At 38.6% G+C, this 21,105-nt stretch overlaps 1 protein-coding gene across 1 annotated transcript in view; it reads right to left on the bottom strand.

The window, feature by feature from the left end:
* The window catches only part of NKD2 (NKD inhibitor of Wnt signaling pathway 2), a 149,635-nt gene extending 131,832 nt beyond the window's left edge, over window positions 1-17,803 (bottom strand). The window contains exons 1-3 of the mRNA XM_075212689.1: window positions 17,338-17,803; window positions 17,150-17,176; window positions 16,055-16,152 (exon numbers count right to left, since the gene is read on the bottom strand). Coding sequence (XP_075068790.1) covers window positions 16,055-16,152; window positions 17,150-17,176; window positions 17,338-17,362 — 150 coding nt within the window. The 5' untranslated portion in view covers window positions 17,363-17,803. The remainder of the gene's footprint in view (window positions 1-16,054; window positions 16,153-17,149; window positions 17,177-17,337) is intronic.
* Between the last annotated feature and the right edge of the window lie 3,302 nt (window positions 17,804-21,105).

Below are 21,105 nucleotides of genomic sequence, written 5' to 3'. Positions count from 1 at the left end.
TATATATATATATATATATATATATATATAACACATAGCCACACATACACATAATACACACTCACTTTCTATTGTTACACAAGTCACACGTCAACCTTACATGCACTTACTAAAGAAATACTGTATATATTTTATTTACAGACATTTAAAAACCATCCCATAATATGGGTATTTAAAGCTGCCAAATGTTTGCCAACATCATTATAAATAAACACAAACTAACAGACCCAATTTGTTTAATGTTGGCCTGAAAGACTGCTAAAATCACTGCCTTGCCAAATATTCCACAGACTTGAAAGGGATAAAAAGATCACACACAAGTAAAGCAGTGGATGTAATTCACTTTGAGAGCGATTTCTGGTTTCTGAAAGGGACGATAGCTAATTACATCCAGGACTTCAATACTTAGATTTAGCATTTCAGGAAGAGGTTTGCAAACAAATTCAATGCAACATCTCATCTTTAGTCCTGTGACAATTTACAAAATAAGACTATTTTAAATAATATAAATGATAATTTTAAATGTCACTCAAACAATTTTCTAATACTTTTACTATTGATATAAAGTTATAACGATTATATCAAATATTTAGTATAAAATATGTTAATCCATTGACAAATTAAGAGCATACTTGCCAACTCCCGCGTTTCGCGGGAGTCTCCCGGACTTCCAAGGGAGTGTGACAATCTCCCTGATCTGCCCACTTCCTATGAAGTGGGCAGAATTCGGTTCAAACGCCGCGATAAAATGACGCGTTTTGTGTCATTACATCACAGGGTCAAAATGACGCGATTTTCGGAGCCCCGCCCCCTGCGCGCCCACCTCCCCCCCGGCAGCTCTCGGAAGCAAAATCTAAAATGTTGGCAAGTATGATTAAGATAAATAGATAAATCCAATAATCTACAGAGCTGTGCTAAAACATGGTCAACAAAAAACTTGAGACCCATGATGGAGTTAACACTTTCCTACTAATTATAACTATTTTAAAATTAACATTTACTATTTTTTATTTATAAACATAGTTGCAGTAGATTTTCTTTTTAATGCAAATATAATGTGCCTAGATATTTGCACTATTATGTCATATTTCTAGAGCGTCCACAATTTATTTTCCAGAGCGAGAGATGCGCACACTCAGAGAGCTCACTAGATAGTACAGGCTTTCCTGCTATACTACATGAAAGCACCATGCATCCCTGGAAAATTGATGTGGTGCATGTGGCAGAACCATGCAAGTTAGAATCGGCTGCCAGCCCAAGAAATCTCAGGATTATTCAATAAAGACTTCTTTTTCACCCTTAAAAGGCAGGTGTCTGTTGCTGTGATTTTATATATATATTCAAATGTATTCCTGACCTTTTAAAGAAATGTAGCAGCAAATTGTTTTTTGTTTTTTACATACAGTGCTGGGTATTTGAAGGCATTGCATGGAGAATGGTACAATTTGACATGCACTTGAGCCTTGCATGCGAGATGGAAAACCATGGTGTAAGCACAGACCAGAGCCCCTGATTGTCTTAAACCACCACTGCTGCCATCACTGACAATCACACAAGTGAACGGCTCACTGCCTACCACAAGTTCGCCACAATGATCTACTGAAGTTTTCCTAGATGCTATGAGCATTCTGGTGATATGACTGGCTACTGTTCTATCCTAATATGAATATAGAGCACACCTTGAGAAAGTCTCACTGAAGACAAAATGCATCAGTACTGGAGGTATGAGTGAAGCCTAGAAGGGTAAAAATGACTGTTTTTCATTAGAAATCTGCAGACAACCAGGAAGCACAACAGTCTTGGACTAACAACTACTATTCATTTATGAGAGACCGCCATGGATGTATAAATGTGTATGTTAATGTGGCCACCTTGTATATAAGAAGTAACTAGTAAAGCTCAGTATAGGATACATGGCAAATAAATATATGGGGATAAGTGTATTCCTAAGCAGCCCCATGTACTGACATACCTGTTCAAAATCTGCAGAACAGAAGTAATATAATAAAGAAACTGACAGGATTAGTGAGTCCACTAAAAGCTTTGAACTTTGGGAGCATCTTGAGAGCGGTGGGAGTCAGCATATTGACTACCACGACAATACTAACCCCAATGTGGTGACCCCGAACAGCTCCTTCCTGACCTGGCTCCAGGACGACTGCTGTGACCGGCGACTACAAGGGATCGCGACCTATGAAGAATGCGAACAGTCTTGATGACGTCACTGCCGACCGCGCCGCTCTTTTCCTTGCTGTTAAGTTGGAAATGTAAGTATGCGGGCATAGACAATGTACAACGCTAAGCAAAGTACATTGTAAAGTCTCACCTTATACCAAATTCACCATGCCATCAGAGGCTGCACAGAAATGGCAGTATATGTCAACACTTTATAAATAAATGAAACTAGTAATAATAAATACTATTAATAATAATTATTTGTCCCGACAATCTGCATCAGTTTGACAGGTCCTTCCAATACAAAACTCTTTTAGACTGTGCTTTGTATTTACACAAATCGTCACTGCCTCCCTCTCGCTTATAAACTTGGGCCAAACAATGAAGATGAAGAGTGAGAACACAAAGCTGCTCTAGTCCCAATCCAACTAATTTTAAAAACACTTAAAATTCTAAAAGTAAAATGATGGTCTTGTGTCCTCTGTAAAATCATTGGCGTTTTATGAATATAAACAATATATAAAATTCTTAGTATAAACATGTACAACCTGAATAGGCTTTTGTGACAGAACTTCATCTTTAGGTTTTTGCGATTCTTACAAGTAGCAGTCTCATAGAATCAGCCACAAAACTGTATGTCCTTAAAACTCTAAAAACCTGTAGTCTATGTTTCCTTCAGCACAGACCTATCTTCCAGAACACATTATCTTCAAAGACCTGGGGGTAAATGTATCAATCTGCGGGTTCTTCAACACCCGCGTGTTCAGCCTCTTTCGCGATTAAACTTCAAGCGGCGCTGCATTGTAAAGGGTTAACTTCCCTTTACAATGCAGCGCCGCTTGAAGTTTAATCGCGAAAGAGGCTGAACACGCGGGTGTTGAAGAACCCGCAGATTGATACATTTACCCCCTGGACTACAATATGCTTCCATATCACTCACTGTTGCAAACAAAATAGTATGAGTGGGTTTTAGGTACTGAACAGAACACACATACAAGAATTGTCCTGCTTTCCAATTAAAAGTCGGAGCCCACCCATTATGGGTTCCTAAAGATTGAAGACTTGGGATAGATTCAGTGCTAAAAATGCCGATATATCATTTCCTACTAGAAATGTATTCCTACATGCTATTACTATGCTAATACCCAACCTTAATCTTTTCTCTTTATTAGCTAAGGGTGTCAAAACATTGTACAACCTATTTGATTTATGAGGGTATTCTTCCATTTGCCCAACTCTGAGAGCATCATCATCATTCACGATTTTTACAAATACTTTCAACTTACACACCTTATTTCCAAAGAAATCAAACCATAGATGTCCATAATTTAAGTTGTGTAATATTGTGAAATGACACAGGGAAAAAGTATTGAACACACTTGCTGAAATTTATTTACTACTTTGTACAAAAGCCTTTGATGTGATTTTGCCCCATTCTTCAACGCAAATAGCCTTCAATTCTTGAAGGTTCCTTGCTCTTCTTCTATGAACTCTGATCTTTAGTTATTTCCATAGATTTTCAGTTGGATTCAAGTCAGGTGATCAGCTGAGCCATTCTAGCAGATTTATTTTCTTTCTCTGAAACCAATTGAGAGTGTCCTTAGCTGTGTGTTTGGGATCATTGTCTTGCTGAAATGTTCACCCTTGTTTCATCTTCAGCATCCTGGTAGATGGCAGCAGATTTCTATCAAGAATGTCTCGGTACACTTTTTCATTCATCCTTCCTTCAACTATATGCAGTATGCCAGTACTGTGTGCAGGAAAACAGCCCCACACCATGATGTTCCCACCTCCAAACTTCACTGTTGGTATGGTGTTTGGAGGAGATATGGCATTGCACATCACCTCAAAAACATGGAGTGTATTATGGCATCCAAATAGTTAAATTTTGTTCTCATCTGACCACACTATATATTCTCAGTATTTCACTGGCTTGTCCAAATGTTGTGCAGCAAACTTAAATGAGCTTCAACACTGTCACGAAAGTCGGATAATGGAAATGGTCCTGATGCTGCTAGAGTGACAGCTTACCCCCAGAGAGGTGCGGAGTCTAGCGGTGGAGAGGTGTTCACTAGGGATTCCCGCAAGAGAATATGGCAGGTCGCGGTCCTCTAGGGGGCGCAGAGCAGAGAATGCGCAGAACCACCAAGTAGTTGTTAGGCTGAACAGTAGTAGTGGTGAAGAGATGCACGGCAGAGAGCTGGAGCACCGAGGTCCACACAGGTGTATAACTCTGGAACAGAACCAAAGATGACCGATGCTCTGCAGTGAATCTACAAGTCTTGATTGTGAGGGAAGCTGAACCAATATGGTGGTGAAGCAATGAGCTGCAAAGAGCAATAGCACTGAGGTCCACACAGGTGTTATAACAATGGAACAGGACCAATTATGAGCGATGCTCTGCGGCGATAATGCTGGGAAGCAATGAGCTGCACTGGTAATTGCTGAGAAGCGATGAGCTGCACAGGTACTACTGGGAAGCAGTGAGCAGCACAGGAATTCTGAGTAGCAACAAGCTGCACCATCCACGAGGTAAGGAACAGGAGTCAGAGGAAATGCTTCCCATCAGGTAGAGAGAACTGATGATCTGACACCCATTAAAGGGAGGAGGGCCCTTATAAAGGGAACTGGCTGCAGATGATCCAATCACTGCGGAGCAGAGGTTTTGAAAGTTCCCAGGGAAACGCATGCGCAGACCACTAGGCAAGATGGCGTCTGATGATAGATGAACGCCAGGCTGAACAGCAGATAGTGGTAACCAAGGGAAACCAAAGCACACAGTGAACCACATGGAGCGAAACTGGTGAGATGTGTGATAAACATGTTTTTTCTCCAGCAAAGGAGTCTTGCGTGGTGAGCGTGCATACAAGCCATGGCTGTTGAGTGCATTTCTTATTGTTTTCTTTGAAACAATTGTACCTGCTACTTCCGGGTCTTTCTGAACCTCTCCACAAGTGGTCCTTGGTTCTTGGACAACTCTTCTGATCATTTTTTTCACTACTCTGTCAGAAATCTTGAGAGGTGCACCTGGTTGTGGCCACTTTATGGTGAAATGATGTTCTTTCCACTTCTGAATTATGGCTCCAACAATGCTCACTGGAACATTTAGCATTTTAGAGATCCTTCTGTAACCAATGCCATCAGTATATAGTTTTGCAACAATAAGTTACCAAAGGTCTTGAGAGAGCTCTTCGCTTTTACCCATCCTGAGAGGTTTTATGTGCGACACCTTTGTAATGAGACACCTTTTTATTGGCCATCGGTTGTGGCTGAACCAGCTGGAAGGATTGCTTTCCAATTACTGATAGATTTCAGCTAGTGTCTTGGCCATCCATGCCTTTTTGGTTGATATTAAGAATCTGCATTTCATTTTTAATTACTTTACTCAATTCATTGTATTGTCATTGCATTTCCTTCTCTGGCAGATACAAACTAAATATCTTGGACTTCACGATACATTTGTATGACAAATAGGCATTTGTCAAATGTAAGGGGAAAAAAAAGCAAAAAAAAAAAAAAAAAAAAGCACCATTTCTGTTTCTCTACAGAAATTATGAAGTTTAAAACAGCCATCAGATGTCTCCAGACCTGAATCATTACTTTCACGTTTTTCTGACATTGACCAGAGCCCATTATAATAGAAAAACACAATCATTTTAACATGCACCGAGAACACATGTTCCACATTTCAGCATACCACAAAGCATTCATGTGTCTGTAGCCGCTACATGACAAAGTTAATATTCTGGGTGGTTAATAAACTGATCTGCTTTTATCCTGAAACATTTGGATTTAATGTAGCTGTTACTGGGTTTATTTTGGGGTTTTTTCTGTTTTTTTAGCTACACAGGAATGGTAATTAGATAAATAACTTAGGTAGATTTTGAAACACAAGTTTACTAGCCATACTAAAGCATGCAGCATATTGCATAATGCAATATGAAAGTCAACTGTAATGAAAATAACAAAAAAATAACACAAGTAATATGAGATATATAAAGTTTACAACAAAAAGCAAGCAAGAATGTGGCATTGCTGTGTAATTATATTATTGATCAATATATTTTTGGGTTTCCATACTATAAATGTATCTTTATGAACATTTCCTCCTTGGAATTCTGAAGGAATACTTTAGAAAATGTGATCATAAACTGTTATTAATGGTTAGAAATTTCAAAACTGCAACTAGAAAAAACGCCACATGTTTGCATTTTGGCAGTAAAAGTTTTATTGCAATTTTAGCTAAAGAAGTGGGTGGAGGACAAATGAAACTAAAGTTGCCTAATTGGATTTCTCAGCTGCTTCAAATAAACTTCAAAGAGCTTTCAAGAGAGAATTTGAGCCCTCTTTCTCCCCCCCTGAGTAATGGTGTCCTGTGCAATACAGCTGCTGAACCATACCATATTTCTGTAAAATGAATTACAAACACGTTTTAAAGGTTTAATGGGGAAACACAAATAAATAAGGTAAATATTAAGAATATATGAACTAGTAATAATATTGTATAGAACAATGAAAAGCCTGTGAAACGAGGTAAGCTAGAATAATGATTTGAAGAGGGAACCTTGTGAGATTTATAATCTCACGTGGTTGTGTTATGCAGCTGTGTAAATGTGGATGCATGGAAGATGCAGTAAAACTCATAAAAGAAAACATTTTTATGAAGATCTGATGGTTTGTTTTTTTTCATGCACCAAACATGATCCTTTCTACCCATTAGACAACACCAATACGGTTAACGTTTCCTCTTATTGCAATGCTGAATTCATTGATTGATGTTTTAAAACACCGTTGTCATGAATTGGAGAAACTCATGTGCAAGACTGTTTATTAGTGCCTACTGTATATAAGTGTAAAATAAGCTCTTATTTGCTCCCTCTGATTTGAAGAGAGCATAGGAATACAGGGTGTGTTATAAAGTAAAAAAAAATAATACATATATATTTTATTTTACATACAAGCGCTATTTAGGAAACACAATTTTCTATGATCCTTCCAAAAGTTATTTTCAGGAAATTAGGTAAATACCTTAGTAATTTATACAAAAAATGTAACCGCCTAGCTCTCCTGAGCATACACATATCAAATATGGGTACTTTGTACAACAGCTGATTGAGGACCCAAGAACAAATCTACGTGGCTTAGTTTTAGAATTTTTTTTATTTTTTTTTAATTGAACATGCATCAAATATTGCACATAGTAGAAGTATGTGGGTATAGGTCCAGAAATGGGTAAAGAAAAATGTAAGTAATGGCACCATATTATTATTATTATTATTTTAATAGGTTTGGGAACACGTGCATTCTGTGCGATATTCATGCATTTTTGCAAGAGTCAGACACAACGGATATTTGCAGTGATCGATGCAGTATTCTCATAAATGGGTTCTTCACCTCACAATTGACCCCTCGCCATAAATAGTCAATACCTCTCACATCATAGCCCTATACTATACCAAATTAAAAAAAAACTTCTATGGCATTTAGATTTGGACTCACTGCTGACCACTTCAGAGAAGTCCAGCATCTTATCGTTTCTTGAACCAGGTGTGTTCTGGCAAGGTCCAGTCAAGCTTTCTTAAGTCTCTCTCTCAGCAGTGGGGCTTTCCTGAGCCTCCTACAATTAGTTCAGTTCCAAAATGAACGTGAATCACCTGCTTGAAATCTAATTATTTCTAACTACTTCTAAAAGATGTCCGGCCCATTTAAGGATCTCTGTGTGGAGTAAGCTAAGACATAGTAAATTGTTCTGCTTTTTGGGTTTTATTCTATTGCAAACCAAGGAAGTGGATATGTGGATACCAACATTTATTTTACATTTCAACAATTTTTGGAAGAAATGAAAGGGTGCCAATATTTTTGGTCCTGACTAGATATATTCTGCCACCAACATCCCAAGTCCATCTATAAATCTACCCCTGCATATCAGCTTACACGCCTGTTGCTATAGTGTATGAAATCAATGTACAAAGAGGTTGAAAGTTCCCAAAATAGGACTAATCTGCATACCTCAGCTTGCATTGCTGTGTATAAAATTAAAAACAAAGTTTCAGTAAACCAAAAATACTTTTAAACGGAACCGCCATGCACAAGAAAAAAAAATGCATTGGTGTTACTAAAAATCAAGACAAGGTTTCAGACATGTACTGTACCATATTGTATTGATTCTGTTATACCTCTAGAGCGAGCAGGGCGTTCCTGTATGGACAAGCTGCTGCCAGTGGTCTCTTATAAGTTAATGCTGCCATGTAATAATGTCATACCAAGGCTTTATGTTAAGTTTGCTATATTTTATTCTTGAATGAAAATATTTTCCAAAAATGTAGGAAAATAAGAATTTACTCACTGGGCAGTGTGCTAAAATGGAAGGGGCTTTTTTTATCTAGTCATATTATTAATTATACTTAATATATATAAATAATGCTGTTATTTTCTTTACACTTTCCTTTAGAGACATTTCCTTATGTATTACAATGAGGCAACTTTCCTGTGTTTCAGAGCAGGGGTGTAGGGCTGTATTCCAAGCAATCATCTTCTCAGGACAGAATAGAGGCTTGCACATAAAATCACAAAAAATGATATTCTAAAAAAATGTCTACAAATAAATACAATGTTTAAAAAATGACTGTGTTAAACATAGTATTTCCCATTCAAGCAAGCACTGATTTTTGTGAATACTCAAGAATGTTTAAAAAATGAACGTAGCATGAAAATGATGTTTGGAAAAGTGATATTCTCTATGGAAAGCCTAGCAGAAGAGTCAGTAATTTCAGTAAAAAGTCTTGGAGAAATTCTGAAGAGAATAGTATTATTTTCTCAAGTATTAATTTGTTTTTAATATCTGAGAAATTAGGAAGTGTATGAAATCTAAAATGTTTTTTCAGGGATTTAAAAAAAAAAAAAGTGTAAGACTGTCTCAATCACTGAATTTTCAATCTAAAACAGCAGTCGCAGAGTATCAACACAAAAGTAACATGAATTATATTTTTAATTCACAAAAAAAAACAAAATTTCCGTTTGTCTGATGTAAAAGTTGTTTACCCAAATTGCTAGATTAACATTATTAATCACATGGTACACTGTCATTTATTTCACTATAATCGGACAAGTTATGTTTCAATTCTCATTGTTTTTACATTGTTTTTAATCCATATCAACTTTCACATATAACTGACTTATTGTTGGTTTTTAGGGAAATAGGAAGGGGAAAAACATATTTTTTATTTTACACTACTTTTCACCATTCAAATTTATAACAATAACCTCCGTAGTAAAATGGGCATCCACACGAATCTGCTGATTTGAGAGCTAGGTGCATAATGAATGTGACGATTGCATTATCGAGATGGAGCCAACCACCACCAGCCAGGATCCCCTCTCAGGAAACAGATGGGAAACAGGTATTTAGTGTAGGGCTTTTACAGTAAACAATTTGTTTACTGCATAGTTGTGTAAAGAATATAAAAGCAATGGACCTGAAAGGTTATCTTTGATTGCAAACTACCATAAATATTTGTATATGAGTTATGTGCTCTTTAAAAAGGAAAAAAATGTTTTTTTTACCACTAATTTAGAATTTTGCAGCAATAAACTATTCATAGCAATAAACTATTTTTAATGAATTTCCTTCATTTTGCTGCCTCTAAAACTTACTGCCCAAGACTTATGCCTTGACACATCCCTGGTTATATACAATGTCAAAAGCCTAAATGTCCACTTCGTTATTCAACTAGATTGCTTACAGTGTCAAATATCGATACAACTTGCTATATGAAGACTTTTCATATTGGAAATATTGGAAATGAATATAGGGCCCATAATCGATCATGCAAGCTATTGTTTTTTCCCTTTACTGGTATGTTGTGTCTGCAGAGCTAGGATCGAAAGAAGTGGCGGTAATGCCATAGATGGGAAAATAAAAATCGAGGAGCGTATTTTGTGACTTTATGGCCACATTTGTTTTGCATTGTTATAAGAATGTATAACACACAAGTCAAACGAATTTGTATTAATCAGGAAAGACAACACTTTTTGTACTTATTGCAGGAACTATTTCTGAAGGACTTTTCTGGTTTCTGAGCAACAACCTGTTTCTCTTATCACTGTCAAAATGCAAGGTTTAAGAAAAAAAAAAGCAAAATTCACACGTGTACAAAGCTGCATTCAATGGAAAGTGAAAGTGAATGAACATCACTGTGAGATCATCACTTAGGTGAGGCATCAACACAGATACTTCACTGATGTAAAACTTCCCAAATGACAGCTGTCAGAAACAGTTGACATGACAGCTACAAACACCTCTTGAGTCCTATAATAAGTACTCTAGTAAGAACAATAATCTACATAGCCTCCTCACTTGGACTACTACATAGCTTTCCTTACTCTGCCGTCAGCCCTTCAGTGAAAAGGTCAAATCAAAACATTTATCTCACCTGTTTGTAGCCTTTAGAAGTCCCAAACTTTTGAAGGAGCAAAGTTTTTTTGGGATATCTCTACTTATGACTGTTTTGACTGTACATCACATTTCTAAATACTCCAATCCTTCAACCTCAGATTCAACCTCCACTGTTCTACCTTCTCCAATCCCTTGACTTTAGCTTCGTCCATCACTATTCTATCTTCTACAGTCCTTGACTTCTTCTTGTTCCTCAATACCAGTCCTGTCAGGACTAAGCGACTTGATATGAAAGTGGTGTGTCTCTGACTACAACCCCATCCAAGCGGCTATTTCCTGGGAGCCTGCTAAACATGAATCACGCAGAGTTGCAGTGTGACACTTTGCAAAACCGCTCAGAGATACATGAAGTAGAGATTAGCATTCTGAAGCAAACAGTAGTTGCAGCTAATGCCCACTGTAAATGGTTAGCCAGCCAAATCAAGGAACTCACCACAGAATCTGTTCATCAGAACAAGTGGAAAGTCTGGTGAGCAATGGTGCCACATTTCCTCCACTTTCCATTCTTCAATTCCAGCTATCCATCGCCCTATCCTTTGACACAGAGGCCTTCTTGAATTCTGAAGCAATGGAAAATTTTATAGATTTTGATTTTGCCTGAAAGATGGACCTATCTCTGGTTCCTAAAATCAGACCAATGGCTGTAGAATCTTTGGATGGCAAACCATAACCACAGCTTCGGTAAGCCACCATGCGGGTACTGATATGTATCGGTTCCGGTCACTGGAAACTGATATGGTTTTTCTGTGTGACCTTGCTATAGGAAATGCCTATTTCTGATGTATATATCTGATACAATAAGTCTTTGTTTTGAAAGCCTTTTGCATATCTTAGCGAGAGGAAATGCATTCATTTCTACGGTATATGTTTGAAGTCTGATAGCAGAAAGTGCTAACGAAGTTTGTGAAGAAGTGTCATGCCTGCTCTGGCCAAAGGCCCAGCAGGGGGTGTTACTGTGTGGCCTTTGCCAGAGTGAATTTCATAGATAAGTGTAAATTTTGTTAGCCTTGAAATGCATGTAAATTTCTGTTGGTGTGAATAGAGTATATCCTGTTTCTAAAAATAGACTATTTCTGAACTGTATAAAAGATGAGCTCTCTGAGCATATAGGTGTTCTTCTGACTTCATCTGACCTGATCACTGCTACCTTCCACCAGTGTGTGTGAGCAAATAAACATCACTCTGCTTCAAGACCTGCTTGACAACATCTTCAATATTCCTTTATTCCTGTGATCTACAGATTAGACCCAAAAATCTAAACCGTTCTCTGGCTGTCTCTGCGGTTTGGACCCAAGCGTTTCCAGTACCACCGCCTGTCTGCTACCCAGCAGCCCTGTGATAGGCCAGGGTGGATCCATTCACAACATCCCTCATCCATAGTAAGAGGTCAGGAGGACCAGCCCAGGTACACTAGCAAGGAGAGATGCTAGCAGCGTCAGTTACGCAGAAGAAACCCGGTACTGGAGGCCGGTATAGGAGCCCAGTGGTGGCAGCAGCTTAAGCCCCTCCTACTGCGAGAAGAGGGCGCTTTTTGGATAACGAAAGGGAACAGTGGCAAAGTAAGCCCAGCCGGTTCCTCGCAACAACAGACAGGGTAGCATAGGCGGTCCATCCTGTCACCGGGAACTGATATAGTTAAGCATTCTCCACACCCCTAAGTACTCAATCATTCTGGGTTGTCCCTGGTTCTACCTTCACAACCCATTGATCAATTGGAGGACAAAACCGATACAAGGGTGGAATGACTTATGTCAGAATAATTGCCTAAGATCAGCGAGAATGGCAACAATAAGTACTACTATAATAATCCTGGTTCTTACCAAGTGGAAGCACTTTCTAGAAGGAACCAGATTCCCTCTCTTTATCCTCACTGACCACCAGAACATGCAGTATATTTAGAGGGCCAAGAGGTTGAACTCTTGATTGGCACAATTGGCGCTATTCCATCAACTGTCCCCACAGTTCTCTTCTGAACGAACCATTATAGTGGATAAAACAGACTTGAATCGGGGAGCAGCCAATTCTTCAGAGTTGCTGGACAGGATTCAGTTTGGAATGGCAGTGTGTACCAAGGTGCCCGAGGCACTGTAAGGAACGATGTATGCTCCACGCAGCTGCATGTTCAGCAATGGGGACATGACTCACAATTGGCAGGGCATCTTAGTATTAGGAGGACTATTGATTTGGTCTTTTGGGAATTCTGGTCACCCACTGTAAGGAGGGATGTTGCCTCCTTCATCCAATTGTGCACGCACCAAGGTACCACAAACAGTGACTTCTGGGCTCTTGATGCCCCTATTTATTCCACAGAGGCCATGGCCCCATGTGTCCATGAATTCCATCACCCACCCCCAGCTCTCAAAACAAAAGCACCATCCTGGTGGTAGTGAATCACTTCTCCAAGCAAGTCCACTTCACAGCCTTAAAGAAAATGCCAACAGCACTACAACTTTCCCAGATCTTCACCCAGGAGATCTTTTGGCTGAATGGACTTCCCTTGGTTTTGAAGGGCCTTCGGCAAGGAGCTTGGAATTTCACTCTGCTTCTCATCTGGGTACCATCCCAGTCTGACAGACAGACATTGTATCAACCAATCCCTCAAACAGTTCCTGCGGTGCTTTGTCTCTGAAGCCCTGGTTTCAATTTCTTGCATGGGCAGAATTCTCATGGAACAACTTGGTGCATGTCTCCACAGGAGTCTCCCCCTTCTATGTCAACCATGGGTTACATCTGGGATCGTTCTGTCTTCACATGCCACGTCTGGGGTTCCTTTAGTAGACAAACATGTGCAGGATCTTCAGGGACTGTTGAAGAGTCTGAAGTAGCAGCTGAAGATGATGACAGCTAACCAAAAAAGGTCTGTGGACCAAAGCAGACAGGATCTCAATAGGTGATAAAGTGTGGCTCGCCACACAAAACAGCGCCCCAAAGATGCCTTCATTCAGACTGGGGCCTAGGTACATTGGTACCTACCCAATTAGTATGAATATAAGTCCGGTAGCATACAGGCTACTGCTACCACTTTCCTTTCGGATCCATTCTGGGTTCCACTTTTGTCTTCTGAAACCAGTGGTGAAGGATCCATTTTGTAGATGAGTGGTGATTTCTTCTCCCACAGTGGAGGTAGAGAACCACCAAGAAGATATCATTTAGCCAATCTTTGACTTTCGCAGATCTGGGAGAGGAGTGCAGTACCTGGTGCACTGGAAAAGGGGCTTTAGTCCTGAAGACCACTCTTGGATTAAGACAACCAAGTTCATGCACCTTCACTTTTCTACAAATTCTTCAGGCTACATCTTAACAAGCCTAGAGATTTGCATCTGGAGTCTGCTCCTAAAAGGGGGGCACTGTGAGGATTCAACACTAGGTCCAGTTGACAGCTGTCAGAAAACAGTTTACAATGACAGCTACAAACACCTTCTCTCTATTCCTGTGTACAGCACTCAACTATAAAACAGTAATTTAGCTAGTCTCCTCACCTGAACTACTGCACAGCTTTCCTTACTCTGCAATCAGCCCTTGAGTGAAAAGGTCAAGTCAATTTTTTCATAAGTCCACTGTGAATGATACATACTTGCCAATACTCCAAGCACTCAGGACAAAGGTCCTGACTGTCGGACCCTCAAATAAAGACAATTTGTAAGCTTGACTAGTGATTACAATATCTAAAATTTTGACTGGTTTGATCAGAAATCAGGACTTCCCTAGTATTTGGAAACACATATCTTTTAGCAATTAATGAAAAGTAATTGTGATTTCAAGAGTGTAAATTTACTTTTCTATACAACATATTGCAGGGTTTGAAACAAAGTCTGTCATACAACATTATATTTAGCATTTATTCAAAAGTAAAACTGTAATATCAGTGTTTCAATCACTTCACCCACAATTAGGAATTATGTCAATAAATTAAATAATTGTACACAAAAAATAAATATAAACATTGTAGAAGTAGAAATTGTGATTTTTCAAGTAATCATCACTATGCATGTGTTTGCACACAGATGTCAAACAAAAATTTTAAAAACATATGGAAGCAATAACAATGTAAATACTGAGCATTTCATTGAGTACATTATTATGCAATTGTTACGTGATATTTAAAAAATATATCTTTTTTTAACATTACAAGTTTTAAACTATAAAGATTTTAAGATAGGTGATAGAACAAATTTTACAAATCAAATAATTATAATCATCATATGCTTTTCAGCAGAAGAAAAATTTACTTTTTGGGACAGGGGCCAAAGTCTTGTGAGAAAAGATCACCACAACTAGCAAAACATTAAACCTCCTTTCATTAAGTACCACTACTCAGAGATGGGTAATGGTACTTCTCGGTCAACGCAAAAAAACATTGCTGGTCAAACACATCACCTGACTGCACCAATATACCTTAATCCAGTGGATGCCAAACTTTTTCAGTTCAAGGCACCCTTAGGGTCTCCAAAAAATTTTCAAGGCACCCCTAAGCCAAAATAATTACCAAGTAGCCCCCCGCCTTGCTTACCACTGTCCCTGGCCGAGGCACCCCTGTGAGATCTCCAAGGCACCCCAGGGAGCCTAGGCACACAGTTTGGGAACCACTGGCTTAATCTGATACTTGGTCCGGTGCTAAATGGCTTAATATGTCAAATTCGGCCAATTGATAATGTTGCCTGGTACTCATTATGGACTCATAACAATGCAATGTTGTAGTTAAATATACTAGAAGTTGAACAGACTTTTTAAATGAAAAACCATTAGCATATTCAGATGTTAAAATAGTGTTTGTAGTCTGTAGTTTATTATAAAACATAAGACACAATTATATATAACATTTCCGTACAAAATAACATTATTTTCAATAAGTTCTGACACTTAAGTATGTACTCCCTTCTGTAAATTATGGGGATACGTTTTTTCACACAAGAAAATACTTTATTTCACAGCCTGAATCTTGTAAGAAAGATTTGTTGTAGCACAATTTTTAACTTTATACATTCGCAAGTCAAGCAAAATAGAATGACTTACATTTAGGAAAGACAAGATACTATGCAAATCAAGCAATTCTTTTTGTTCACAAAACTGCAAATCGTTGACACACAGACTTTATTTAACATTTTTTCTCTCTCCCTGAATAAACCTATTGACCTTCCATATGGCCATGGTTCCATAAATCACTGAGGTCTATTTTGGAAAAGCATTTAAACCAACAGAGGTTCCTAAGTGGCAATTCACTTTGATGTGCAAGATATTCACATTCCCAGAATATCACGTTTTCTCTGAAAATACTCTGCAATGACTTTGCCAAAACATAATTTTAGACAACTTACACAAATACTGTTAAGCACTATTAAGATGTATTTATGCAAAGCAAAAAAAAAATGTAAAGAAACACATTGTATGAAGTCATTAGCAATGCCCAAAAAAAGTGAGACATACCTCTTGCCTGTCCTTTAACTTGCTTTCCAATCCATGGAAACGATCACAGCCCTCAAATCCCTTGCGATTGATATAAGCATTCGCCACAAAACTGTCTCCTGAACCATGTAACAAAAGCAGGAATATGAGCAAAACCGTCAAACAGTACAAAGACTCAAAAAGATAAATGAGATGAAATGCACAAAGCAGATAAGTAACTTTGCAGACCCCATTAAAACCTAACATAGAACTGAACTCCACAATTCCCTCAAATTGTTTGAGCCAGTTTGTATTACTGTCATAACAATATAATTGCAAGTTGTGGAAAAGTTCACAGACTGAAGACTTTGTTGTGTCCTAATGATCAAAGCCTCCTGTCATGGTCATCAATCATTCCCCAGAAAAAGGGTGGGAGAAAAGATTAATCAGTGTAGACGGAGTCCCTTCCCTAGATTTCTCTCCACTGTCTTCCAACATAAACAAGCTTCACTGATCTGTTACCCTCAGTATGACCACAAATCAATCTCTGTACAACATATATTTTGTCAACAACTAAAGGATCATATTACTGTTTGACCTAGTTAATTTGTTTTGCATGGACCATATTTGAAGATGGGGGTCCAATAGTGGGACAGTACTGAGGTGCCCAAACTCAGTCCTCAAGAGCGACAAACAGTTCATGTTTTCAGGATTTCTTTAATCATGTACAGGTGAGTAAATCTATTTGTATTCAATAATTCAGTGAGTAATTATCCCACCTCTTTCTACAGACAGAAATCCTGAAAACATGACCTGTCAGTAGCTCTTGAGAACTTGGTTTAAGCACTTCTGCCCTAACAGAACAGCAAATGTATCAAAATAAACTCAAATGTACTGCATGGCTCCAATAATTTATACACAGTTGCAACATATTTGGTACATCATTGGTTAAAGTGCAGAATCTATCACATCTGGATGGATGAATGAATTACATAACTCACTGTCTAGGTGAAATCTAAAGATCTATTTATTCATCAGTATGCAAGCTCCATTGCTCTAAAGTAATTTTTGCCATCTGTGATACCTCCTGCTCACTATTCCCTCTACAAATGGTAAATGAAACGAATTATTTCTCACCTTCAGGATTTTCTCTTCTATTGCTTGCTGTCAAGACCAACAAGTTCCCAGCGGTCGGTATAAATAAAAAAAATAAAAAAAAGCGTTTGAAGAGTGAATGGCAAATACACAAAATATAAGATCATAAAAATGAATGCAATCAGTGACATCGTTTCTAAATATATTGATATTTGGGGTGCTCATCTTACCGTGCTTCGAGTGAAGTTTTCCCATGATCAATATTATTTCTCTCCTATAGGACTTTTTCTTATAAGAACCGTTTTTTAATTGCGGTTATGATTCCCACCCACTCCTCGTATGGGTTCGGTCATAGAGCAGCACAATTTGTAATCCAGCGTGGAAAAGATAAATAAAAATAATCACAGCCACAGAAACGTGCACGCTGAGATGGTAAGAAGAAGACTGATTGACAAACCAAGGCACGTACACATCATCTGTTTCAAGTCATCCTCGGTTTGTATTTGCCCACGTGATAAGGAATGTAATCCTAGGGACTAAGTAAACCAATAAACTAACACAACCACCAGGAATTTAGGCTGTTGTACTCCTCGCACCGAGCATACTTTCCTCTGCTCTCGTGTACTATCTGAAGTCTTCTACAGCTGGAAAGAATGTTTTATTAACAATTACTCCGTCCCCCTAGCGTTTCACTGGAATATTGCAGATGTTTCCAACCCCTCAATTAGGCCTCCCTTTCTCCACTTCCTTAACGTCTTTCATCTGGAAATCGTAGGGAAAAATGCAATGCAAGAGGGTTGAAAGGAAAAGATACTTTATACGATGAATAACATTGGTCAGTCAATAACAGGCAGAAAATATCCACACCACGTTTTTGTCATCTTTGGGATTTCGAATATGACATTCATGTCAGTTACTTAAATAAAATAACTTATTTTATTTAGAAATCGCTGCGACGAGTTGTGTTCTATTATGCATGCATCATTTTTCACGCACCTGGATGCAGCAACAGAGGTGGAGTTAGGACTCATTCAGAAAATAATTATTTGCTGCATTACAAACTGAAAATCGCAAATTGTGCAAGACATACATCAGTTGATAGCATGCTGCATATGTTGAGCACATAGACAACAAAGATGTAGCGGCAAGGCGGTTACCAGAGGAGAATGCAGATCAATCAATTTCTACCCTGCCCACAGTTTTCTCAAGTTGCACTCTGTTTGGAATGCAATGACAGAAAACACTCATCTGGATGAGTGTTGTAAATCTGTGGACGTGCTTGTGAGTAGCCCTTATGCAACGGACACAGCAGCATTTGGTGACAGCAAAATGTAGATAATACATTTTAAACATTCATCATCACCATTTATTTATATAGCGCCACTGATTCCGCAGCGCTGTACAGAGAACTCATTCACATCAGTCCCTGCCCCATTGAAGCTTACAGTCTAAATTCCCTAACACAGAGAGAGAGAGAGACTAGGGTCAATTTTGAGTGGTAGATTAAAACAATGGTCCAAGTGGGAGTAGAATTACAGTGATGCATATATAATTAATAGAAGGGAGCTAATAGTAATAGAACAGTCACAATCACATGGCTAAAGCCCTGTAAAAGTACTATGATTATCCATTATTTATGTAGTGCTAACTGTTATGAGCCGCGGCGGCTCCGTGCGCCGCCGCGACTCACTTCCTCGGAAGGCTCTGGACGGCCGGGACATGATTTCCCCCTGATCCCGGCCGTTGTCTAGGCAACAGCCGGGATGCTCTCAGCTGCTAGCACCGCGTCCCGGCATCTAGGCAGCCGGGCGCGTGCGCACTATTGAGTAGTTAAGCCCAGCTGGGCTAAATCCTCCTGCTAAGCAGGACAACTCTCATTGGCCATTACTTGTTTATAAGGCAGGAAGGGACAAGCCGTCCCTGCCGTTTATAGTTCCTGTTTCAGTGCTCTAGCCTGCTCTCTGCCCCTGCTTGCTTTTGTATCTGTTTATTGTTGCCGACCCTTGCCTGGATATCTGACTACGTTTGACTGTCTATGCCCCTTGATTTATTGCCTGGACTCTTACGCTGCTGTCTTTCTACTGGATACGCTGTCTGCTGCCGGCCCTCGACCATTGCCTGGACTTCACTCTGCTGTTTGCTCCTATACTCTATCACCGGGTTCTCCCCAGTCAGTGCACAACTCACGACCCTCTGTTATCTGCGGCCAAGTCTGTCCCCACCGCTAGGGGCTCCTGTGAACACCAGACTTCAGAGCAGACTCCGGGTTTTGATGTACTGGCTGGAGGGGTTCCTAACACTAACATATACAAATGGACATGGGGTGACAGAGAGAGGTACACATACAACAGTGGGGAAGGAATCACAAGGAGGAAAGAGAGATGGGGAGTGATGATAGATACAGAGACGCGGGGAGGAAGGGGATAACAGACACAGAGGAGACACACAATCATGGGTGGAGGAAGGGTTCAGGTGTGCATTGGGAAAAAGTGTAACTAAAGGCAGGATGTGTGCTGTTTAAGCTAAATAGGTACATTCCTGACACAGTGTATGTGGACCAGCCTGTCATCTTAGCAGCTGGGGGCTACTGACACCTACGTCTTCTAGCAAAAGCACCTAACAGCCGCAATGACTTCAGGAGAGCACTTCAGAGTGGCCGGTGAGAGATTAGCATTCCTACATTGTTACTGAATCAACAAAAAAGAAAAGAGTATATAACCGCCCTAGATTTCAAAACCATTTATCCTATACTGAGTTTTTTGTATATAGCTCATAATCCAGTGTATCCAAATATAGAAAAGTTCACTGGGTGGTACATCCTAATACCTGAAATACAATTGAGACAAAAAAAAAAGGTATCTAACACGGGGCACTCCAGGATAGATGGTTTGGAAAAAAGATTAAAATGAATAAATTTTATTGGTATTTATTAAAAATAAGTCATCCTAATAAACAGAAAGCTAAGCGAAATATAAAAACAAAACAAGGACAGTGAATATAAACAATGCATATCAACTGCAAAAACACTCTGTGGTCAGAGTCTTAAAGATTTAATGGGACTTAATATCTAAATAAATAGATAAAAAATAGGATGTAAAGCCTATATTTTTTCAATATTAATAAATTAACAGAGGAGCACTATATAGAATTGGATATAGATGGATATTCCAAAACTGTGCATTTCTTATAATCCTCCTATATATAGGCACTGTAAGCTTATAGGCTAAATTGGATATAAGATGTATACCTTCAGATCTTCCTTTAAGAGCGCTAATCACTAATATATTCCAAATCCCCAATTTATAATTAACAAAATATCATAGTATTATATCTTGAAATGAGGAAAAGATTTCAGAGCGCTACCTATCTGTTGCTGAAATTATTTAATTCAGAATTGTATATCTACTGCCTTTATAATGCACCAATATTTATATAACTTCCGATGATGGAAAAGGTGTTGCCAAAAAGATGAAAAATCTGAACAAATATTTTAAAGAATTGAGAGCTAACATCAATGATATTAAGAAAAAGTTAAAAAACCTGGAGAAAAATTACCAGGACTTGTTTCACATGTATGAGAAAGTAATGCTTCAAGCCTGTGTCTAGATTAAGCGTTAAAATAATTACAATTACCACTAAAGTTTCAAATATTTTATTTAGTGCATTAAGATGTTCTGCAATTTCTACATCCATTTTTTCTGTAAACAACTTTCTGTTGTTTACAATATGTAAACAACTTTCTAGTTTATTGGATGCACTTGCTACATAGGTATGACTGAAATAAATGCAAAACCAGTAACCAGTTTGCACACACAGGGTGGATGTAAGTGTACAATTATACAAGTAGACATATCAATACACATTTATATAAATAGATTTCTACTCAACCTTTGTGTAAAGAAAATCAATACACATAAATGTGATTGGGCAAATAGAATTATAATAGTAGACATCAGGGGCGCACACAGGATTTTTAAGGGGGGGACCCCCCCCAAAAG

Source organism: Mixophyes fleayi, chromosome 5, assembly GCF_038048845.1.
Source record: "Mixophyes fleayi isolate aMixFle1 chromosome 5, aMixFle1.hap1, whole genome shotgun sequence".
NCBI classification, from domain to species: domain Eukaryota; kingdom Metazoa; phylum Chordata; class Amphibia; order Anura; family Limnodynastidae; genus Mixophyes; species Mixophyes fleayi.
Note: the sequence above shows the minus strand (reverse complement) of the source record. Positions and strands in the feature narration are given on the sequence as shown.